The sequence below is a fragment of the Zalophus californianus genome, chromosome 14 (genome assembly GCF_009762305.2).
Source record: "Zalophus californianus isolate mZalCal1 chromosome 14, mZalCal1.pri.v2, whole genome shotgun sequence".
Classification (NCBI taxonomy): domain Eukaryota; kingdom Metazoa; phylum Chordata; class Mammalia; order Carnivora; family Otariidae; genus Zalophus; species Zalophus californianus.
This window is the reverse complement of record NC_045608.1, coordinates 26,330,470-26,353,500: the sequence shown is the minus strand read 5'-3', so window position 1 is coordinate 26,353,500 and position 23,031 is coordinate 26,330,470. Positions and strand designations below refer to the sequence as shown.

Below are 23,031 nucleotides of genomic sequence, written 5' to 3'. Positions count from 1 at the left end.
TGAAACATACTGGTAGAGTTAGAAAATTAGGGGCACTGATGTGCCTGTGTGGTGCATTTTCTTACCCCTGCCCCTTGTAAGATTTCAGTTTGCACTCTTTGTGAAGGTGATGTTTCTGGGGGAGATAAATCCAAGAAAGGAGTAAAGCGGAAGAAGATTGCAGAAGAGAGTGGAGAGACAGCAAAGCGTCGGTCTGCCCGTGTCCGAAACACCAAGTGCAAGAAAGAAGAGAAGGTAGACTTCCAGGAGCTTCTGATGAAGTTCTTGCCATCCAGGTACCATGCACACTTTTTCTCGTTTGTGAAAACAGGCAAACCTACAAACCTCCAGCCTATACCACTGATAAAGTTTCTCTTTCCATTGCCTCCCCCTCCTTTGGGCACCTCCTTTGTTTTCCCATAACATCTGTGCCAATGGCTAAAACACAGATCTCACTTCTCTTTCCTCTGAACTTCTGAAGGCAGGAACCATGACTTATATATACATCTTTCAGAGAACCAGATACTCCCTGGGCCCTCAGGAGATGGATGGATCACCAAGCTGGAGGCCACTCATGTCCTCATGCACACATAGACATCCGCTTGCTGGGAGGCCTAGGGCTGCTGCTTCTTGGGTGCAGACTCTGGGAAACCCCAGAGAAGGGAGCACCCATTCCACTTTCAGGAAGAGTGTGCATGCTTGGTTTCTCTAGGCTCAGTAGGGTTCCCTCAAATTCTGAGGAGGGGGAGGACAGGCTTAGAAATCCTCCCTTGCTTTCACCAGTTCTTAGTGTTCTCAGAGAAGAGTCCAGGAGGAGAAGAGTCCAGGCTGCCCCTAGCTGGGAGGGGCCTGGGTGCCCGTGCTCCTTAAGTCAGTTTTCACCAGTGCTCCTGCTTTTTGTCCTTGCCTCCCCAGCTCCTCAGAGGTGCCAGGGCCCATTGTTTATGATGGCAGTGCATGGGCTTCTTCATGCCTTCTCCCCTGCCCTTAGCTGAGTGAAGAGAGCAGTTCTGTTTCTGCTGCTCCATCATCTTACTGCCATCTGACATTTGGTGGACACGTTTCCTGTCTGCTGGGACTTCCTCTTCTATCCCCTGTACCTTTTTATCCCTTCACAGTTTCTGGAGTGGAGTTTGGAAGGTAACCATGTGTGTTCAGTATGCATCTTTTTTTTTTTTTTTTAAGATTTTATATATTTATTTGACGGTGGAGGGGGGGAGGGAGAACAAGCCAAGGGAGTGGCAGAGGAAGAGGGAGAAGCAGGCTCTCCTCTGAGCAGGGACCCCTCCCCCCCCCCCCCGCAGCCATGGACCTCGATCCCAGGATCCTGGGATCGTGACCTGAGCCAAAGGCACACACTAACCGACTGAGCCACCCAGGCACCCCTAAATTTTTTTTAAAAGTAATCTCTACATCCAACGTGGGGCTTGAATTTACAGCCCCGAGATCAAGAGTTTCATGCTGTATCCACTGAGCCAGCCAGGCACCCCTCTTGCCCTCTTTATGTGGAATGTTTTCTACCTTCTTTATCTTTATTTTAATTGTTGGTTTCCATGTCTGCTTCTTCGAATGGCCAGGCAGGAGCAATGTGAGATCTTGCCTAGAGTAGTCACCCTGGAGGTGCGTGTGCATAAATAAGTGAAGCCATCAGAGAGCGCCTGTTTTATGTGTTTCTGCTGCTTGGTTGAGGGGAAGCTACAGGATGGCCAAAATGTGGTCCTTGGGAGGTGCTGAAAGAATATTCCTCCCCAGGCCCAGGGCTTTGTGGGGAGCCACGGAGCCATGGAGGGCCCAAGCTCAGAAGGGCCGTCTATGCCCCCATACTCCACTCACTCCGCTTTCTTACTTGCTGGGCTCCCCTCAGATCTTAGAACATACCTGGTGCTCTTCTGGCCTGTGCCTCTCCACCTGTCCCTGTTCTGCTTCTTTGCACGGCCAGCCCCTTTTCCTCCTCCATTGTCAGCATGGACGTTATCACCTCTGAGAGGCCTTCCTCATTCAGCTCTCCAAAGAACGTCCCCTGTGACCCTCCGTTTTAAGCAGTCTGTGGTGGTTGGTCCTTATTTAGGGCTCTTTGTTTCTGTGTTCCTGTTTATTGTCTGTCTCCCATTTAGAAGGTAAGCTTACTGCGGGCTGGGTTTGCCACACTCACAGCTGAATTCTAGTGCCTGACACATGCTCAGTAATCAACAAGTCCTGTTGGTGGAATGAATGAATGAGTGATGGTATAGATTAGATGCGAGCTCAAAAAGGCATGGAAAGAGGCAGAGCCTCCCAGAGGCCTGGATTTTGGACCCCTCCATCCGCTCACTGATTGACATCTTCTGTCTTGCTCTTTTCATTTTTCTAATTGGAAGCATTCAAGTGCTCCTGTCAGAATGTGTTGGTATGGCTTTTGTGATTTTGGTGTGTTCCATGCAGGCTAAGAAAGCTGGACCCAGAGGAGGAAGATGACCCCTTTAATACTTACGAAGTCCAGTCAGAAGCCAAACTGCAAAGCTTCCCGAGCATCGGGCCTCACCGACTGTCATACGACTCGGCTACATTCATGGAATCTGGTAGGAATTGAGCAACTTGATTATTCGCTGTTGGGAATTCTTCCTCCCATTATCCTATATAGCCTGCTTAGGTTTTGTTCTGGGAAAATAGTTCTGGGGTGATCTTTAAAGCATGTCAGGGGTTTGCCTGGATTTGTTTTGGGCCTGAGCTCCGTGGTCAGCAGGGAGGTCTGCTGAAATGTCTACGCTCATACATGACTGTGCTCCATGAAGGACGTGTGCTTCAGGCCGAAGCCAGGGGCCTGGCTTTGCAAGTCAGATGCACACGACCCAGCTATCGAGTGCACATCATGAGGCAGCGCAGGCAGGTTGGCCCTTCAGTACCTACCTCAGACCTGGAGGTTCAGAGCGGTTTGCTCACAGCCGATGAGGGCATGGAGCTAGGGTTGGGGCCTAGCAGCCTGGCCTCAGCACCACCACATGGGAGAACACAGGTGCTCTCTTGCTTCTGCCCCTGCCCTGCCCCACCCCTGCCTCTCTCTTCTCTCAGTAAAAATGGGAGACCCTGGCGTGGAAGGTCCTTCATTCAAGTTAGTTGTTTCTCCCTCTCCGGGCAGAGAAGCAGGATGTACATGCATTCCTGTTGGAGAACCTGACCAACGGGGGTATCCTGGAGCTGATGATGCGCTACCTGAAGAGCATGGGCCATAAGTTCCTGCTGAGGTGGCCACCGGGCCTGGCGGAGGTTGTGCTCAGCATCTATCACAGCTGGAGGAGGCACAGCACCAGCCTGCCCAACCCGCTGCTGAGGGATTGCAGCAACAAGCACATCAAGGTCAGGCGGGCGGGGGGCTTCTTGAGGGCTGGGGTCAGGGGGTGGGCACATGGACCTTCTGTGGGTATGGGGTTGTTGTCACATTGAGCCTACTTGGCTGCATCCATTTGTGGGCCTAGGATCTGGGCCTCTGGGGAGTTATGGGACCTGGTTTGTGTCTAGAGAGATCCCTGGTGGCTGAGTGGAGGCTGCGCTCGGAGGTGAGAGCGAGCACAGGGCCATTAGAAGGCTGTTGCCAGGTGAGCGACAGTGGTGGCAGTAGAGTGGAAGGTTCTGGAAGTAGAGATCACAGGATGAGCTGTAAGTGGAAGTGTGGGAATGAGATGGTGGACAGGGCTTCTAGGGCTGGCCTGGGCACCAGGCTGGTGGTGGGGTGGCTTCCCGAGATGGAGGAAAGCCAGTGGAGAGAGTGGGTGAAAGTGAAACATTCGGCTGTGTTCCAGGTGCCAGGGACTGTTACCAATCTTTTTAGCGGGTGAGAAGATAGAAGTGCAGAGGCTAAATAGGTTGCTTAGGGAAGTGGTGGGGGCCACTGTCAGTAGGGGGCTGGCCCATACTCAGCCTACCTGCTGACTGCACTCCACACCCAGGCTCCTCCACTCGGGGTTTCCTGAGGCTCAAGGGAACCCTGGATGCTCTGGTCCCCTTATCCTGTTACAGGAGGAAGGCTGGATGCCCGTGAGGGTGACCTGGGAGCTTGTAGAGCCCAGCTGGGTGGTGTTTCTGGCTGGGGGCACAGGGGGGTTTGGCAGGTCCTGAGGGCCATGTGAGTCCATGCCCCCTCCACAGGGACAGCTCAGGGACAGCACCCTGACAGCTGCTGCCCATTAGGCCTGCTCCCCCAGCCAGTGTGGAGTGGCTTTGGTCTCCAGACAAACTAGGTTGGTGATTTCTCAGCTTTGCCCACTTGGCAGGTGCCTCATATTGCTGAACCTCAGCTTCCTTGTGACTCTGGAGGTGATGCCTGACCCAGCCACTTTTAAGGCTTGAGCGCTATGGTATGGATGCAGCATCTGGCCTGGCATTTGGCAGGTGACAGAGCTGCCTCTTCCATAGGGCAGTCCCTTAGGACTGAAGACAGGTCTCCGGCTCCTCCCAGGTCTTGTCCCAGTATAGATCCATGTGCCTCTTTTTATGTTCTGGCAAGTAGCCACTGATTATAAAATGGAAAGTAGGTTGAAGAAAGAATTATATCTTTATCAAAGTAAGTTTTAGTCTCATTTTGTCCCATGCCTCACCCTTTGATGCCTCTTTGTGACTCCCTTCCTGACCTTCTGGTGCCTGTCCTGCAGGATATGATGCTGATGTCTCTCTCCTGTATGGAGCTCCAGCTGGACCAGTGGCTGCTGACCAAGGGCAGAAGTTCTGCAGGTAGAAAGCATTCTGTATTCCGTGGTAGGAGTGATTTTCTCAACCCTCAGCAGCGAGGAGGAAACAGGAGTGGGGAGGCTGAGTCATGGAATTCAGACTTACATCTGCAGTGGGCACATTTCCTGGGTTGGCTTGTTGGACTAGGGAAAATCCAGGGCCCTAGAGAAGTCCTTTAGACACATAGGAAGTAGTTAGTTATAGCTGAGCCCCCAGAGGGAGCCACCTACCTGCTTTTTCTGTTATTCAGAATTGAAGGAAGTAGGATCTCAAGATTTCTCAAGTTATCACCTGACACTTTATGTGTCCCAAGAATTTTCCTAGGTGATGTGAATCATTCTGACTTTTAAACCACTACCTGGTGAACTAAGTTCAGTATGTAAAATGAGGACCCTTAGGGTCTCTGCATCCTATGTCTGGTTTGTCTAACTTCTCTGATGCTTGCTACTTGAGCGGCTATAAGGCTCCAAGGGGCTCAGGGTACTCCTGGACACTAAAGCAAGTATGGTGAGGGCTAAGGGCAAGCTCTAGGGAGCAGAAGGGTGTTTGGAACGTGTACATGAAGTTGACTTGTTCTGGCCTGAATGATTTTCAGTGTCTCCTCGGAACTGCCCTGCTGGTGTGGTGAATGGCAGGTTTGGGCCTGATTTCCCTGGAACCCACTTCCTGGGGGACCTCCTGCAGCTGTCATTTGCCTCATCCCAGCGGGACCTGTTTGAGGATGGCTGGCTGGAATTTGTGGTCCGCGTTTATTGGTTGAAGGCTCGGTTCCTGGCACTGCAGGTTGGTTCTGTGGTCAGCATTCCCTGGCACCCAAAGGGAGGGAAGAGAGCTGGATGTCTTGTTGAGGATATGTGTGCATGTGCACACATGGCACCTGTCCGGTACTGGTCTCAGGGTGAGGAAGTGGGATGTGGTGGGGAATCTTGAGATCTCAGGTATCTCAGCACGGCCCCCCGTCTGTACAGCATATCAGCACGACCACAGAGCTCTGGAAGAGATCTCCTGTGCACCCTGTAGACCTCCTCACTCAGGATTACCCTGAGGTCTTGAACCCTTTGCCTTTGTTTTCCTGAAAGCGCCTGAATGCGTGCACAAATGGATGCAGAGCTTTCTAGAAGGGAAAACCACCTATCTTGCATGAATTCTCAGAAGGCTTCCTGTCATAGCCTGGTCTGGATGGCCCAGATGGACTGGCTGTTACCCAGCACCTCACATGGTGGTACCTGGTGCACTCTGGTAGAATGAGTCAGATTGTCATAGTTGGTTCTGGAATTAGGACCGGCCTAGGTTCTAATCCTGGCTCTGCTATTTATTTGCTCATGATCTTGAACAAGACACTCAGCCTTCCTCAGGTGTCCTCAGTGTCTTCATCTGCAACATAGGGTTAATGGTACCTTTCCTTAGAATTGTGGTATGAAGTAATCATTCATTCGTTCAACAAATACTTGTTGAGCCCCAGCTCTGTGCCAGGGCCCCTTGTAGAGGGTATTGCAGTCACTGGACAAAACTGCCCCCCTAGTGCCTACAGTCTAGTGGGATCAGGCAGGTAAGGCACCTGCCACAGCACAGGGAGTTTCCTTCCTTCTGCTCCTGTCCCTTGACTGCTTTTCCTCTGACCAGGGAGACATGGAGCAGGCCCTGGAGAACTACGACATCTGCACAGAACTGCTCCAGAGCCCCACTGCCATCCAGGCGGAGTCAGGGACTGAGCAAAGAGACGTCGTCATCCGCCTGCCCAACCTCTACAATGATTCGGTCGTTTCCTTGGAGGAGGTGGGTGGGAGTTATTTAATGGCATTTTCTTGGTCAAAGATTTATTCTGGGTTGGCCCAGTTAGACCAGGCCTGCTGTGTCCCTGTGGAGCAGGAGAGCGGCCCACGCGCTGAGCAGGGCCCCTTCCTCCCAGGGGAGGGTGAAGGGGCCTGGGAGAGGCAGCTGTGGTGCACGAGGGCGCCTTGGACTCGCCGGCACACCCCCCTGAGGGAAAGCTCATCCAGGCGGCAGGGGGCAAGGATGGAGGGAGGCCTTTACCGGCAAGATCTGGAACGATCATTGCTTGGCTCACTGGGCCGTATGCTGCAGCAGCTCCAGCAGGATTAGAGGGAAACTGCTGTAGAAGCCTGCAGTAATGGTTTGGCTGTGGGTTGGGTCAGCGGTACAGGGCATGTATGTCTGGCTCTGTCCGGTTCTGATCCTCTTCTCACTGCGCAGCCTCAGACCCTGCCACAGTTCCATGGCTGTGACATGTCCACATCAGCTGAATGGCCTTCAGACTGTTACAGAATTTTCTGGACAAGGCCAAGTGCAGTGCCCCTGCTGCCTGCGTTCTGGGGGCTGCAGCAGAACTCCTGCGAGGAGTGGGTTCTATGGGTCAATGCTGTGTGTCAGCCTCTGGACCAGGGCTCACCCACGTCTCCAGTGGCCTCTGGTTCCTCGGTTCCAGGAGTCTGGTTCGCTGTCCAACTATTTTGGCAGAGAATTTTCTGGAACCTCTCTGCTTCTGGGGTAGTTTTTGTTTTTTTGCTATTTTTTTAAGGTATTTAAGCAATCTCTATACCTAAGGTGGGGCTCAAACTCACGGCCCCTTTAAGAGTTTAAGAGTCGCATGCTTCTCTGTGCCAGCCAAGCACCCCATTTTTTGCTTTTCTTTTTAAAAGAATAGAGTGACTTGACCTTAATAGAAGTACTTTTTTTTTTTTTTAAGATTTCATTTTTTATTTGTTAGCACGCAGGGGAGCGGCAGGTGGAGGGAGAGGGAGAAGCACCCTAACAACTGAGCCACCTAGGCGCCCCAATAGAAGTACTTTTTAAAAAGCATTTTTTTAATGTAAATGCTGGTGTACTAACAGGGAGTCCACTTTCGTACTCCTCATTTGGGTCTAATGAATGCAGACACTGGCCAGATTCAGAGACGATGAGGGGTTTGTCATCGGGCAGAATGTCTGGGCCTTTTCCAGATTGATAAGAACCTGAAGTCACTGGAGCGGTGCCAGTCCCTGGAGGAGATTCAGCGGCTATACGAGGCTGGGGACTATAAGGCCGTCGTGCATCTGCTTCGCCCCACCTTATGTACCAGTGGATTTGACCGGGCTAAACACCTGGAGTTTATGACTTCTATTCCGGAGAGGCCGGCCCAGCTGCTGCTGCTGCAGGTGTGTGCTGCCCACGGTCCCCCTTGCCCTGACCTCTTACCTTCTTTGCTTGGTTGTGGGTTTCTTCTCTGGAGGCTTTGAGGTGGCCCTCAAGAACACGCACCTAGAAGAGAAAAATAGAGGAATAAAAACTGCTTACTGGCACTCAGGAAGATGCTAGTTAGAAGACATGGTCAAGACTGGGGGAAAGCTGGAACCTAGGAGTGCAGGTTCCAGGGTTCTGTGTGGCTCAAGATGAGCCCATACTTGAATCGGAATGTCTGCCTGGCAGACAAGGAAGGAAGAATAGTCAAGGATGGCACCCATCGATCCACCTGTTTGTTCATCTGCCTGTCTTTTTATATTACCTTTGAAATTAAGTCTTGAGTAGATGTTAAAATGGACAAACTATACATTATAATCAAGATCAAATAAATACCATGTGTATGAAAAAAAGAACACTACTGTGGTGTTTGAAGCCATGTGCCCTCTCGACTCCCTCCGTGCCTGCCTTCTTTAGGAGGTAAACACTGAGCACTGGGCATCAGGATCTGCTCGGTGCCAGGCAGTTACTCAGTCTCTCTGTGCCTTGGTTCCCCATCTCTAGAATGGAGATGATCATTGTCCATCCCTCAGAGGCCTGCTACAGGGGTTATACGAGTTAGTGTGTCTTGGCACCGTGCCTGGCATGTAGCAAGTGCCGTATGGGTGGGTGCTGGCTCTCACCAGTGCCGCCATCCTCGGGAAGCGTGGGGTTGGATGATAAACATGGATGGTGATAAACATGATATGCTTAGGGGCGTTGGGGTGGTCTGGTGTCCTGTCTCTTATGGTTCACACACTAATTGCATTCTGTTTATTATCTTATTGGGTCCTTCCCCTTCAGTTTGGAAAGAGAGCCCAATCTTCTCCCAGGCTTTTTGCTCCCATTATATGAGACATTTCAATTAACTTTCTTGAACTGGGAAATAGTTAAGAGGTGCGGCTGTAGGAGCAAGTGGAGGCATCTCCATCCTGGTGAAAGGGGAGGAAAGAGTTGGTTCTGGGAAGAAAGGGAGGGTGGGAGGGAGGAAGGGAGGTTCCAGTTCCTGGCAGAGTAGTGTCAGGCTGGCCCATGCTGAGATCAAGGGATGAGGTGTGTCTGACCTCAGTTACCATGACAGGCTTGTGGGGGTGGGTGGGTGGGGGAATGGAGGAGTGTCCAGCATGGCTGCATATGGGAGGGATGGCTGGGTATACCAGGGAGGCCATTAGGTGGGGAGAGGGAGGGGAGAGGCTAGCCCCCACTGCGCCTGTTAAGATGGCCCCAGTGTTCAGATGTCCATCTGCTCCTGTTGTCCAGAACCCCTGGGTATGGCAGGGTGCTCCACGGATGGGTTGGACGGGCATTGAGCAGTACTTGAGAGGGCTGTGGTGAGGCCTGGGCCAAGTGCTGTGGAAGCACCTGGTTTTTATTTTGAGGATGAGTGACTGTTGGTTTTTCCTAAATTTCCCATTGAGGGGTGTGTTTTCTTATTGATTTGGAGTATTTTTTTATATTTTAAAGATATTAATCTTTTTTTTTTTGTTAAAGATTTTTTAATTTATTCATTCGAGACACAGAGATACAGAGAGAGAGAGAGAACATGAGCAGGGGAAGAAGCAGGCTCCCCGCCGAGCAGGGAGCCCGATGCGGAGCTCTATCCCAGGACCCTGGGATCATGACCTGAGCTGAAGGCAGACGCTTAACCATCTGAGCCACCCAGGCGCCCCATTAAAGATACTAATCTTTTTTTCATCAAATGTTGCAAATATTTTTTCCCAGTTTGCTTTTAAATTATGGCCTTTTTTTTTGACATATAAGAGTTTTGAATTTTATGTTGTCAAATCTTTTGATATTTTTAAAAGTTTGTGATTTTGTTCATTATGGTTAGGTAGCCTTTCCAAGACTAGAAGAATATTCGTCCACTCATTCCACATACATGGATTGAGTTCCTGTAGTGTGCCTGGCACTGGGCAGGGGAGAGAGGCCCCCTTTGGCCAAACCTCTATTTTAGAAGGGAGGCAGACAAGAAGCATGTCAACAGATAGATAAAAAGTGTATTTGCCTTTGTTTTCTTCTCTTGGTGTTAGTTTTGCATTTATTGTCCTTCGTCTAACTTTTATGGAATGTGTCTGTGGAGGGGTTCTGATTTGGAATCCTCTCCTCTAGCAGTATGATGGCTCTCTCTCCCTATTTAGGCAAGCTGCTTTTAATGTTCTTTGATGTAACTGTGTAGTTTTTTTCTGGTTGAATTGATTCTAAGTTCTTGGTATTTTTGGTTGCGACTTTGAGCAGGATCCTTTTGTTGGTCATTATGTTGTCTAACTGTACATTTCTGGTTTATAGGAACCCTATTGATTTTTGCATGTTTATTTTAAATCTAGCCACTTTGCTGCATTCCCATTATTTCTGAAAGTTTCTGTTTGTTTGGGGTAGACGATCATGTTGCCCACAGTCAGTGGTAACTTGGTCTCCTCATTTGTTGGCAGTTATTCTTGTGCTTTTGAGCTCTTTCTAGCCTTGAGCCCTGGGGATTATGTCACATTAGAGCACTGCTGGTGGGTCCTTGTCTTGTCCCTGACTTTCATGGCAACGCTAGCTGCACTTTCAGGTCTGTAGTCTTTATCTAGCTACACAGTAAGCCCCTGTCCCTTGCGTGATTGGTGTTTGATCAGGAGGGGTCAGCTTGGGCCTTGGGGTTCCATGTCTACACCCCGTAGGCTCCTTCATGACTCTGGCCTCCTGCTAAAGAGTGTTGGCTTTCTTTAAAGAAACACAGACCCTGTTTTCCTGAGCGATTAGGGCTTTTAAATTGAGGATGGTTTTGATCTGTGTTCAGACATTGCAGCACATCCCAAGGCAGTTTTGGGCACCCCTGTCTGCGTCCCCTTGGAGAGGGGCAGCTGCGCCCGTTGTGTGGAGGTGCTGCCAGGCCTCAGCTGCAGCGAGGTCAGAGCCTGACGGGGCACCGGGCAGCAGGTGCTTCCTGCTGGTCTGACAGGCTGCCCGCCAGATCTGCAAATTCACAGCCAGGCTGAGTTTCCCTGCACAGCAGCATGGTGATGAAAGTGGCTGAGACTGAGGTGCCTAAGTGGGTTCTGTTCTAGAGCAAAAGGAGAGGGGGCTGCACAAAAAGCGATGGCTCCCAAAGAGAAGATTTTAAAATAGTGTGGTGTACTGCGAGCTCTTCCACGTGCCAAGGCACGGCGCTGAGTGTGCTAGGTACAGCAGCTCATTTCCTGTGCCCGGTACCTTGTTCCGCCTGGGCACCTGGAGAGGGCAGGGCCTCTTAGAGCCATGACCTCAGCGCTGCCGGGCTGCTTGCCTCTGCTGTGGCCTTGCTCAGGCCCTCCTCCGCAGAGAGAGTCCCTCCCTGGCAGCCTGCCCTCCCTGCTGAGACCCCTCCGGAGCCACGGCACCAGATGAGTGCATGACTGGGTGGCCTGGGGCACGGTGGCTCGGGGTGAGAGCTGATAGAGGTGGTGGAGTCACTCACTCAGTCTCACCTTGGCTGCTCGCCAGCTCTGTGGCCTCATCCATGTCCCAGCTTTATAAATGAGGAAACTGAGGTGCAGAGGTCAAGCCCCTTTCTGAAAGCCCCCTGGCTGGCACACACTGTGCTGTGATTGCCCTCACAGATGCCTCAAGGCCTGTGGAAAGCCCTCTTTTTGGACTGCCCCTCGTGTCTTTGTCCCCAGCCACCCGCCCCTCAGTCCTGAGGACTAGGCGTGGAGAGTGCCATCACAGTCCTCTCATGGTATGCCCTCCTCCTCCTCCTCCTCCTCCTCCTCCTCCTCCTCCTCCTCCTCCTCCTCACCCTCACCCTCACCCTCACCCTCACCCTCACCCTCACCCCTCCCTGTGCTCAGGACTCCTTGCTCCGGCTAAAGGACCACCGACAGTGTTTTGAGTGCTCCGATGTGGCTTTGCACGAGGCCGTCCAGCAGATGGTGAATGCGAGTGAGTCTTCAGCCAAGGAGGAGTGGGTGGCCACGGTGACCCAGCTGCTGCTGGGCATGGAGCAGGCACTCTCGGCTGACAGCAGTGGCAGCATCCTGAAGGAATCGTCTTCCTCCGCTGGCCTCACCCGGCTCACCAACAACCTCATCCAGGTAACCCACCGCTCCTTTTTGCGGACATCCCCTTTCTTCATAGCTCACGGGCTTTACTGCAGGCTAGGCACCCCAAGGGGATGTGTTGGCTGCTCTGGCTGCAGGAAGCGGCCCCCGCTCTGGCTGCAGGTGGCGGGTGGCTGTGCCTTGGCTGCACACCTCCATGGGGCTGGTCGGGTCAGTGAAGATTGCTGAGCACTTGGCACCACAGGGTTCTTCCAGACCACCCGTCCCCAAAGGGTGGAATCAGGCTCAGAGCAGGAGGCCCTGACGTGTGTGCTGTGAGCAGGAGGTGGAGCTGGGGCTGGAACCCCAGGCCCTCTGTTTCCCCACCGGGGCTCTCCACCACCCCCACATCATCCTGGCTCTCATAGCCAAGGGGTGATCACAGCACTCCACGTCATCCAGGTGGGCTTCATAGCAGGGAACCGTCCGTAAGCTCTTTCTCCTGACAACGACTACGCAGGCCGTCAGCAGGTCCTACCAAATCCACGTCCTTAATGCCTTAATGTCCCCGTTCTTTGTTTCTCCTCTCTGTGTGTAGTGCTCTGCCTTAGCCCAGGCCACTGCTCTCTCTTCTTTGAACTGTGGCAATTTGCTCCCTGCAGTCCTCCTTGCCCCCTCTACCCTCCCAGTGCAGCCACCGCCCCGACACGGGAATATTCCTCCCTCTCTTCAACACTTCATACCCCTCCGGGTTGCCCATTACCCAAGGTGCACGATTCCGCCCAGCCTCCTTTACTCATCTTTTGCTTCCTCGGCTTCCTCTGGGCCTCTGCCTGCATGCCTGTCCTCTGCCACCCACTCCTGCCCTCTTCAGTGTTGGTTCCACCACAGCCATTCACCTGGAGTGTCACCTCCACTCCAGGAAACCTCAGGTTCCCACCCCCTCCTTGGCGACCCCACTGTGGCCCTCATTTACCTTAAATGCAGGGGCCATACTGATTTTGATTCTTAATTTTTTAAAAAAGATTTTATGTATTTATTTGAGAGAGAGCAAGCGTGCACGTAAGCAGGGGGAGGAGGAGGGGGAGAGGGACAGACAAACCTACTCCACGCTGAGCGTGGAGCCCACCGGGGGACTCGATCTCATGACCCTGGGACCATGACCTGAGCCAAAATCAAGAGTCGGCTGCCTAACCAGCTGAGCCACCCAGGCGCTCCTGATTCTTTTTTTTTTTTTTTTTTAAGATTTTATTTATTTATTTGACAGACAGACACAGCAAGAGAGGGAACACAGCAGGGGGAGTGGGAGAGGGAGAAGCAGGCTTCCCGCCGAGCAGGGAGCCCCATGTGGGGCTCGATCCCAGGACCCTGGGATCACGACCTGAGCTGAAGGCAGATGCTTAACGACTGAGCCACCCAGGCACCCCAGGCGCTCCTGATTCTTAACTCTTGAGTGGCTTGTCTGTGGCTCTCTTCCCCCTGCACTACTAACTCCCCCGCTGCCCCACTCACCTCTGTAACCCTCACATCTGGCATGGGCCCAGCACACAGTAGGTGCTGAAGGCGTCAGGAGCTGCACGTAACATAAGGGAGGACTATCAGAGCTGGCTTCTCCAATGCCTGGGCTTAACTCTGTTGTTGGGCACTCTGGGATGCTGATGATGTGCTGGAATGCTTCTAGGTCAGTGTCCCCACCTCTACGCTGAGGAGTCATCCAAGAGGGTGGGAGGAACAGCTGGCCCTACTATGATACCCCCTGTTCTTCTCCCTCTCCCAGGTCATTGACTGTAGCATGGCCGTGCAAGAGGAGCCCAAGGAGCCCCACGTCTCCTCAGTGCTGCCCTGGATCATCCTGCACCGGATCATCTGGCAGGAAGAGGACACCTTCCACTCCCTCTGCCACCAGCAACAGCTCCAGAACCCGACAGATGAAGGTGGCAGGAAATGGGTCTGGGTGGGGGCAGGCCTTGATAGCCCTATCCAGGTGCTGAGTGGACTTAGGGCTCAGTCAATAGGATTTTGTGTGGAGCTCATTGCGCAGTGAGGTCAAGAGGCAATGGGGTGTGGTATTTCATGTCTGGTGCCAGTGGCAACACAGAATGGCAGCACGGCAAGTGCTTACAAGGAGTGCTGACACTGCGCCAGGCAATCTCACACTTGCTTACTCCTTTAATCCTCAAGGCAGCCCTCTGAGATGGGCAGCCACACGCTGGCCCTTGCACTTAACCACCACGCTCTGTGGCCCCTGCTGGTGTGAGCCCGTCAGCGACGGAGGTATGGAGTGAGCACAGGTTCCAAATCCCAACTATCACATCTTCACTGTGTGACCTAGAGCAAGTCATACAACCTCTCAGCCTCTATTTCCCAGGTACATGCTGGGAATAATGGTACCTATCTCAGAGGATTGTTCTGAGGACAAAATGAAATAATAAAGCTGTCATTTGTCAAATCAGTGCCTGGCACATGGGAGTGCTAAATGATGAGTAGTCATAACAAGAAGCCGAAGAGGGTGAGCCCAGGACTCTTCATGGAGGTGGTACTTGAGCCAAGTCAGTGCAGTGGTAGGAAATGTGGTGAACTGAAGAATTAACAATAGCAACTAAATGACATTTAAACAAAGATTCCCTATCATTCTACCAAGTGGTAGAATGTTCTTGCATTTTCTGTCTAGACTTGGCCAATGACACAAATTTTTTATATAGCTGAGATTTTAATACACATACTTATGTATTCAGCCAAGCTTCAGATTAACTTTATTGGGAATCTTTCCTCAGTGATTTGAAAAGTCAGAAAAGTGGAAAGGAAAGAAAGTCATCCCTATTCCAACGACCTAGAGAAGGCCAGAGTTAACATGCAGTTTGTTTCCTTCCGTTCATTCTCTCTAACTTCTCTAACTCCCCCGGTACTTATCAGCTGCTCACTGCATGTCAGACCTCTGGGAATAAGGCACTTCGCTCCGACAGATTTGTGGTGGGAGGAGACAGACCAGAACACCCACAGTGCCAAGCCAGGGTGGCCCGCTGAGAAAAGGGTGCCTCATGCTGCCTGGGCGGGGGTGAGGGGCAGGGTGGTACTGGGGGGAGAGGAGAGCAGGGGCAGGGGAGGACATGGGGAGACGGAGCAGCGTGAGCACGGTTGCAGGAGTGCTGGCTATGTGGGTTGGACATGGGAAGGGCCAGACTGAGAAAGGCTTTCAGGACCTATTTTATGAAGCTGTTTCGATTTTGCTCTGTAGTTTTTGTAATGCTGTTGAGAGGTGTCCTGCTTTACTGAACCATCCCCCCTGCTGACCCCTCAGGATGCCTGCAGCATTTTTCTCTCTCTTTTTTTTTTTTTTAATTTTTTTAAATTTATTTATTTGAGAGAGAGCATGAGAGAGAGAGAGTACATGAGAGGGGGGGAAGGTCAGAGGGAGAAGCAGACTCCCTGCCGAGCAGGGAGCCTGATGCGGGACTCGATCCTGGGACTCCAGGATCATGACCTGAGCCGAAGGCCGTCGCTTAACCAACTGAGCCACCCAGGCGCCCTGCAGCATTTTTCTCTTATAGGTCACACTTCGATGAACCTCATGTATACCTTTTTGCTTCTGCCTAATTGATTTTTTGGATAAATTTCTAGGATGAATATCTTTTGAGCTTTTGACAAGTAGTACCTTTATATTTTCCAAAGGGGTTTTAAAAGTGGAAAAAAAAATTGAGGTTTACAATTATGTTTATTGTTTTTCTTATAAATATAATACAGAGAGACTCCTGAATTAAGAGTATCCTTTCCCCTCTGATTAATTATACAAACAAAATAAAGATTTTAAAAACCTGCCGGTAAGCAAACAAGGAAAGGGGGACAGTGGAATGCCGTCAACTTGAGAGGGTAGGCCAAGGAAAGAATCCAAGATTCTGGTGGACTGGCAGCAGGTGTGGTTCCTGTCCCATCCTCTCCCACTGGTAGGAAAGCTGAGGGAAGATGGGAAGTTGGCAAAATCCTGGGAAATATTAACGTCCTCTCATTTGTAGAGAGTGGGCAAGTGGGGAAACCCCTCCATATCACCCTGGGTTCGACAGAGACAGGAAGGGCTCCTGGGCCCTGCCGCCTTCCAGTGACCAGGTCACGCTGAGGGGAGGGATCCAGGGATGAAGCACATTACTGGCTGGGTGGAGAGAGGCCCGGTGTAGGGTAGAATGTTGTCATAATTGAGTTCTCTGAGCCAGTTCATTGGGGAGAGGAAGCAGGATAGAGCAAAGGAAAGTTGATCTGTGCTTCAGGTCTGACCCAGGCCTTGGCCAACCTGGCAGGCAGCTCTGGAACCAGAGTGGCCCATCAGAGCTGTCCTACCATGTTGGACTCAAGTAGTCTGTCTTTAGACTCCTGTCTTGCTCAGTCACTGCACATGGACTCCCACAGGAAGTGCATGACCTTGGGTGAGGTGCATCTCTGCAGCTACAGAAGAACCTGAAGGAGCTGACTGCTGGGGGCTGTCTGCTGACTGCACTCCTCTCAGTGGGTAGCCAGTCCTACCTTAAAGGGCATCTCAGAGAAAAGACAAAATCCAGGTGTCCCAGTGAGGACTGTGTGTGGCACTCGCCCAGTAATCTCCCTTCTACCTCTGCAGACACAGGTTACAGGAAAGTGAGTTGAGAGCAGCACCTACTTTAAAATAATGGTTTTAAGGAAAGGGCAAATTGATCTTATATTTGGGAAAGTGCCCCAGTAAATTCATTGCTGACGTGTTAGAGTACTTAACGTAGTATGGAGGAAGTGCCCTAGCAGACCATGAGCAGGGTAGAGAAGTGACGTGGCAAGTGTGCTGACCTATTGTAGCCCACCCCCAACCCTGTGTGGGGGGACAAAAAAGAAATAGATGACCTCAATCAGGAAGAAAACTTACACCAAGGAACAGAGTCAGGGGCCCTGTAATGATTTGCACAAGAAATCGCTTATTAGGGCACCTGGGTGGCTCAGTCGTTAAGCGTCTGCCTTTGGCTCGGGTCATGATCCCAGGGTCCTGGGATCGAGCCCCACATTGGGCTCCCTGCTCGGTGGGAAACCTGCTTCTCCCTCTCCCACTCCCCCTGCTTGTGTTCCCTCTCTCGCTGTGTCTCTCTCTCTGTCAAATAAATAAATAAAATCTTAAAAAAAAAAAAAGAAATCGCTTATTACAAAATTGGAACTAATAAGCAGAATGAAATGAAACAGAAAATTGCAAAACTAAGGGAAAACATTGCAGACCAAGCCTCACCATTATAAACTAATAAAGCAGGCTGCGAGGAGCAGAATGAGTATATCTAGAACTGAAACCAGGGATACAGTTCAGAGCTAAAAGTGTTCATGAGAAGGATAGATGTAGGACACAGGTGGTCCTGTGCGAGGATAAATTGTGCTTCGGATGGAAAGACTCTAGCAATGAAACAGGACAAGCAGTCAACCCACTGTCAAACACAGGAATAACATGAATTTCTCTGTAATAAAAACTGAATGTGCAGATTCAAAGTGTTCGGTATATACCGTGAAAAATTTGATACACAGCAAGATACATCCTGGTTAAGGATCTACTTTAAGAATAAAGGTTTCTTAGAATTGTAAACTGAAAAAGCAATTTATCTTCACGGGATAGAACATGAGACTCATTTCAGATTTCTCCCTAGCCGCATTCAGGGCAGTTGAGGTGATATTTAAAAGTCTACACTGTTTTCAAGGAAAGATGATGCAAACTAGGACATCTAGCCAAGTTGCTTGTAATTAATAGTGGTAAGAGACATTTATAAACAGGGATTCCAGCTTCTGTGGGTGCTTCTAAAAACACCACTGGAGAATGAAGTCAGTAAACCAACATGAGTCAGAATGAAATTCGTCAGGAGTGGAAAAGCCACAGGCAAGATTTTGTGATGAGCACCAAATCCATTTAGAATTGGAATTGAGAGAAAGCAACTGTGCTAATTATGGTCACAGAACAGAGTGTCAGTGTTACAAACCTTGAAGTGCTACAAATAATACATGTACAACAAAATTGGGAGAAGGGGGAGAAAGGAAGTGTTATAAGCTAGCTATCATCCATCTTGAATAATAGAATCACTTGATGCTGTTGAAAATGGAGACTAAAGGACTGGCATGGCTTAATTTCTTCATGATTTTCTGAGGTTTTTTTTTTTTTTTTTTAAATCCATGCCTTTCATACTTTTTTTTTTTAAAGATTTTATTTATTTATTTGACAGAGAGAGAGAGAGCACAGCAGGGGGAGCCACAGAGGGAGAAGGAGAAGCAGGCTCCCCAGTGAGCGCGGAGCCCGATGTGGGGCTCGATCTCAGGACCCTGGGATCATGACCTGAGCCGAAGGCAGACGCTTAACCGACTGAGCCACCTAGGTGCCCCGTCATACCTTTGTTTTTTTTTAATTTAATTAATTTATGTTTTTTTTAGAGCAAGCGAGAGAGAGCAAGAATGCATGAGCCGGGGGGGAGGCGAGGAGGAGCAGAGGGAGAAGCAGGGGCTCCATCCCAGGACCCCGGAATCATGACCTGAGCTGAAGGCAGACGCTGAACGGACTGAGCCACCCAGGCGCCCCCCTTTCACACCTTTTTGACTGGGGCTGGCCGGTGGTCAAAAAGTATAGAACAAATTTCATGAAAGAATCCTTATTCTACCTGGCGTGAGCCCCACTGGTATTTTCTGCCCTGTGTTCTATCCTAGCCCTCTTTAAAAATGCTGACTACAAGCCCACCAGTGGGTTATAGCCTAGAGTTTCAAAAACACCGAAGCACCTTTAAGGAACTAGTAATAGTTCTAGTGGTGAACAGACACTTAACTAAAATTTGGTCATTCTCTTTTTCTTCTATTATACTCCACTAGGCCTGTATATAAGAATCTTTAAGAAATGGTATATGTCAGGGGCGCCTGGGTGGCTCAGTCAGTTAAGCGACTGCCTTCGGCCCGGGTCATGGTCCCAGGGTCCTGGGATCGAGTCCCACATCGGGCTCCCTGCTCCGCGGGGAGCCTGCTTCTCCCTCTCTCTCCCTCTGCTTGTGCTCTCTCTGTCAAATAAATAAAATCTTTAAAAAAGAAAAAAAGAAATGGTATATGTCATATGGGTTTCATTGTTAAAAATTATCTTTCTAGACGAATCATGAGAGACTGTGGACTCTGAGAAACAAACTGAGGGTTTTAGAGGGGAAGGGGCTGGGGGGATGGGTTAGCCTGGTGATGGGTATTAAGGAGGGCATGTATTGCATGGAACACTGGGTGTTACACGCAAACAATGAATCATGGAACACTACATCAAAAACTAATGATGTAATGTATGGTGACTAACATAACAAAATTAAAAAAAAAAAAAAACCTGGGGGAAAAAAATAAAAATTATCTTTGTCTTTCAAAATGTTTCATATATGTGCCCAGAAAGATGCTTCCAGTGATGTCCACCAAATGTCAGCGTGGTTATCTGGAGGTGGATGAGGCATTCCTTATGTCTTCTTGTATGATTTGAATTGTTTTTTTGAGAAGCGTGTATTGCTTTAGTAAAGCCAGTCAAGTCATTACTTACTTAAAAAGATAAAAAAGGAAAGAAAGAAAAATCTGTGGCCGCCTTATCTGTGGTAAAGACAGAAAAGCCCACAAAGGAGAGGCTGAGCCTTGCAGCTCCCACACATGTCCCCATGCTAACTCTGTGCCGGTCTGTCTTTCCCTAGTGATGGCCGAGACGCCCATGCTCCCATCCTCCCTCATGCTGCTCAACACAGCCCATGAATATTTGGGCAGGAGGTCCTGGTGCTGCAATTCCGATGGGGCTCTGCTGCGATTCTATGTAAGCACTGCCCTCTTGGCCAGGGCTGGGGGCGGGGCGGGGGGGGCAGGGGGAGGAGTGCAGGGTGGGATGGGTTGGCACCCTGAGGCTTGCTTGCTTGGCCTCCCCCTGCGCTGGGGCCTGCTGTGCTTCTTTGATTTTGTATGTGACTACTCAGAGTTGCCAGAAAGTCTGAACTTGGTTCCCTTGTGCGCCTGCGTTCAGGGGTTCTGGACCTGGCCTTGACCTATGGGTGGATTTAGAACCACTACTTGTTACTGTGTCTGTTATGTGTGTGTCAGGCATAGGGTCGGGCTCTTCATAGTAATTTTAGAAGAAACAGCTGTATTCACCATGCCTTCCATTGAGTTCTGTTTGCCAGGCACCACTCATACAAGGTAGGAGTTGCTGAATCAATAGCTATTTAGCAAGCTATTTAGCAAGTAAATATTTGGTGAGTGCAAATAGCCTTCCCCCACTTGGCAGCTGTGATTGACTGGGCGTACTGGGGATAAGCGGCATGATTCTGTCCCCAAAACTCACTGCTGAGTGTAAGGCCAAGCAGCACACAGACAGGTTACAGAGCACGAGAGGGTCACCCAACCCAGCCTGCAAGGTCTATTAATAAATGTTTTAGTGGAACATGGCCATAACCATTCATTTACCAATGAACTATGGCTGCTTTGGCAATACAGTGGCAGGGATGAGAAGCTCTGATAGAGTCCATATGGTACATGAAACCTAAAATATTTACTGTGTGGTCCTTCAGGAAAAGGTGTGCTGACCTCTGCTGTGTATGTTTTCAGCGAACAACATACCCTCTACAACCGCAGTCCGCCTCCCCAGTGCTATCTTCCTCCTCTGCCCTGTGGCTTTCCGCGTGGCTCTTATCACCTTCTAGCACGCCTTCTAATTTATTTATCTAGTATGTTTATTGTGTACCTCTTCTCCGCTGAAACATAACTTCCATGAAGTAGGGGTTTTTGTAGTTTTGTTCGCTGCTGGATCCCAGCACTTACTTAGCACAGCAGCACACCTAGCCCATAGTAGGTGCTTAGTACATAGTGGGTTGAATGAATGAACGAGAGAGAATATTTATAGAGCTCATGTATGTGTAAGGCTTGACAGTTTGCAGAGCACTTGTGCTGAGGAGGCAGAGACTTGGCAGGAGCCCTAGCCATAGATGCCTGAGTGTCTGCTCTACCCTGTGAGTTCTGAGGGCCTCCCAGGTGCTCACCCTGGGTCAGCTCCACGCTTTAGGACCGTTTTTGGAAGAATTGTGCTAAGCCTAGACTATATTGCTGCCCAGAAATTGGCAACTTCCTTCTTCTGCCTTCCCTCTCCCAATTAGAGAGTGTGGAGACATTGTCTACTTCCAGGGTCACCTCCACAAGGCAGTCAGTCACCCTTCTGCTCTTACGCGGCTTGGGGGAAGTCAAGAATGGGGTAGCACCTTTGCAAGCTGGTACCCAGCAGGAGTGGTGCTGAGGAGTGGCCTGCCGGCAGGCAGCACACACAATGACAGGACACTCCTACTCCAGGTTTTCCTTAGGCTGCAGCGTCTTTGGTGGAGCGTGAATCCTGGCCGCCAGGGTCTGCCAAGTGAGTTTGAGGGAGTGGAAATGATAGAGGAGTACCTCCGTGTTTCATTTCATAGCTCCTGACTTCTCTACCCAAGGCCCAGCTTTTCTATTCCTGCAGCAACTTCACCTTTGTGGGCTCGGCCCCTGCTTATTGATTTCCCTCTCTGCTCAGGGCCATCTAGGTGTCCGCTCGCGATTTGCTTGCTCATGTAATTTGCTCATTTTTCTGTTGGGCTTTTTTTCTTTTTCCTATTGATTTGTAGAGTTTTTATGTACTCTGAATTCAGTCTTTTGTCTGATACGTATGTTTCACCAGTTTTACATGCCCGTGTGTGTGTGTGTGTATGTGCATGTATGTGTGTGTATTTAGTTCTAATTTCTATGCAGTTTTATGTGACTTGTCTTTTAACTTTGTGTATAGTGTTTGTTTTACAGAATTTAAGTGTCAAATTTGTTAGTCCTTTATGGTTTGTGGGGTTTTTGTTTTCTGTGTGTGGTTTGTTTTGTTATTTGTACTTTAAGAAATCCTTTCCTCCCACAAGATTATTAATATATTCTTCTCTATGTTAATCTTAAAGTTCACTCTCATTTTTCACATCCGGTCTTTATTCCTTCTCAATTTTGGTTTGTTTATGACATAAGGTAGGGATCCATTTTGAATTTCCATATGGATGGCCAGTTGGTTTGTACCATTCATCAAAGACTCTGTTCTTTCTGCACTAGTTTGTAAGGCCCCCCTCCACCTTCTGTCCATACGTGTGAGGGTTTGTTGTTGGACTTTGTTCTTTCTGTTGGTCTAGCTATTCCTGAACCAGTATCACACTGCCTTTGCGGTATACTGACACCTGCTAGGATTAATCGACTTGCCTATTTGTCACATTCTCTTGACTGTTCTTTGCCCTCTCCTCTTCTAAAACATTGTAAGGACAGTTGGTAAAACTTTGTGACCCACCCCCACTCCCTAATCCTCGCCACCGTTGGAATTTAATTGGAATGGCATTAATCTCACAGATTAATTTGGGGGAGAGTTGCCATTTTTATATGATTCTTTCTAGTCATGAATGTAGTATATCTCTCCATTTATTCAGGTCTTATACTTTCATGTCCCTTAATACAGTTTTATAATTTTCTCCTTAAGCTCTTATGTATGTGCTGTTAGATTTATGCTTGGGCATTATTTTTTTTTATTCCTGTTATAAATAAATATTTAAAAATTAAGTTTTCTATTTTGTGTTTGTGGACAGATAGGAATACTACTTTTTAAAAAATAAGTTTCTCCTGTCCGTAACTCCTTTACTTACTGCTTTTATTAATTCTGGCGGATTGTAGATTTCTCAAATTTTCTTTGTGGACAGTTATATCGTCCATGAATAACTATTTTTTCCCTTCTTTTCAATCCTTACGGTTTCCTTTTTTTTCCCCTTGTCTTAATGCTTTTGGCCTAGGGGTTGGCACAGCTTTCACTGTACAGGGACAGATGGTAAATCTTGTAAGCTTCTGTTGGCCATAGGGTCTCTGTTGCAGATAACTCAGCTCTCCCATTGCAGCACAGAAGCAGCCTTGTCAATATGTAAAGATAATATGTAAAAGCTTGTGAATGCTGAAATTTGAATTTCATATGTTACAAAATAAATTCTTCTTTTGATTTTTTTTTCAATCATTTAAAAAATATAAATGCCAATCTTAGCTTCTGAGCTATACAGAAATAGGCAGTGTTCCCCCTGGTCCATAGTTTGTCACCCCAGCCTAGAGCTCTCTCTCTTTTTTTTGGGGAGGGGATAAA

The 23,031-nt window shown here is 49.4% G+C and overlaps 1 protein-coding gene across 7 annotated transcripts in view; it reads left to right on the top strand.

Annotated features, from left to right (window-relative positions):
- The window catches only part of CABIN1 (calcineurin binding protein 1), a 152,254-nt gene that overhangs the window by 29,916 nt on the left and 99,307 nt on the right, over positions 1 to 23,031 (top strand). For all 7 annotated transcript variants that reach the window (XM_027576452.2, XM_027576447.2, XM_027576451.2 and 4 more), the window contains 10 exons: positions 107 to 275; positions 2,401 to 2,537; positions 3,095 to 3,312; positions 4,605 to 4,683; positions 5,276 to 5,463; positions 6,304 to 6,456; positions 7,641 to 7,835; positions 11,706 to 11,948; positions 13,672 to 13,828; positions 19,571 to 19,686. In XM_027576452.2, coding sequence (XP_027432253.1) covers positions 107 to 275; positions 2,401 to 2,537; positions 3,095 to 3,312; positions 4,605 to 4,683; positions 5,276 to 5,463; positions 6,304 to 6,456; positions 7,641 to 7,835; positions 11,706 to 11,948; positions 13,672 to 13,828; positions 19,571 to 19,686 — 1,655 coding nt within the window. The remainder of the gene's footprint in view (positions 1 to 106; positions 276 to 2,400; positions 2,538 to 3,094; positions 3,313 to 4,604; positions 4,684 to 5,275; positions 5,464 to 6,303; positions 6,457 to 7,640; positions 7,836 to 11,705; positions 11,949 to 13,671; positions 13,829 to 19,570; positions 19,687 to 23,031) is intronic.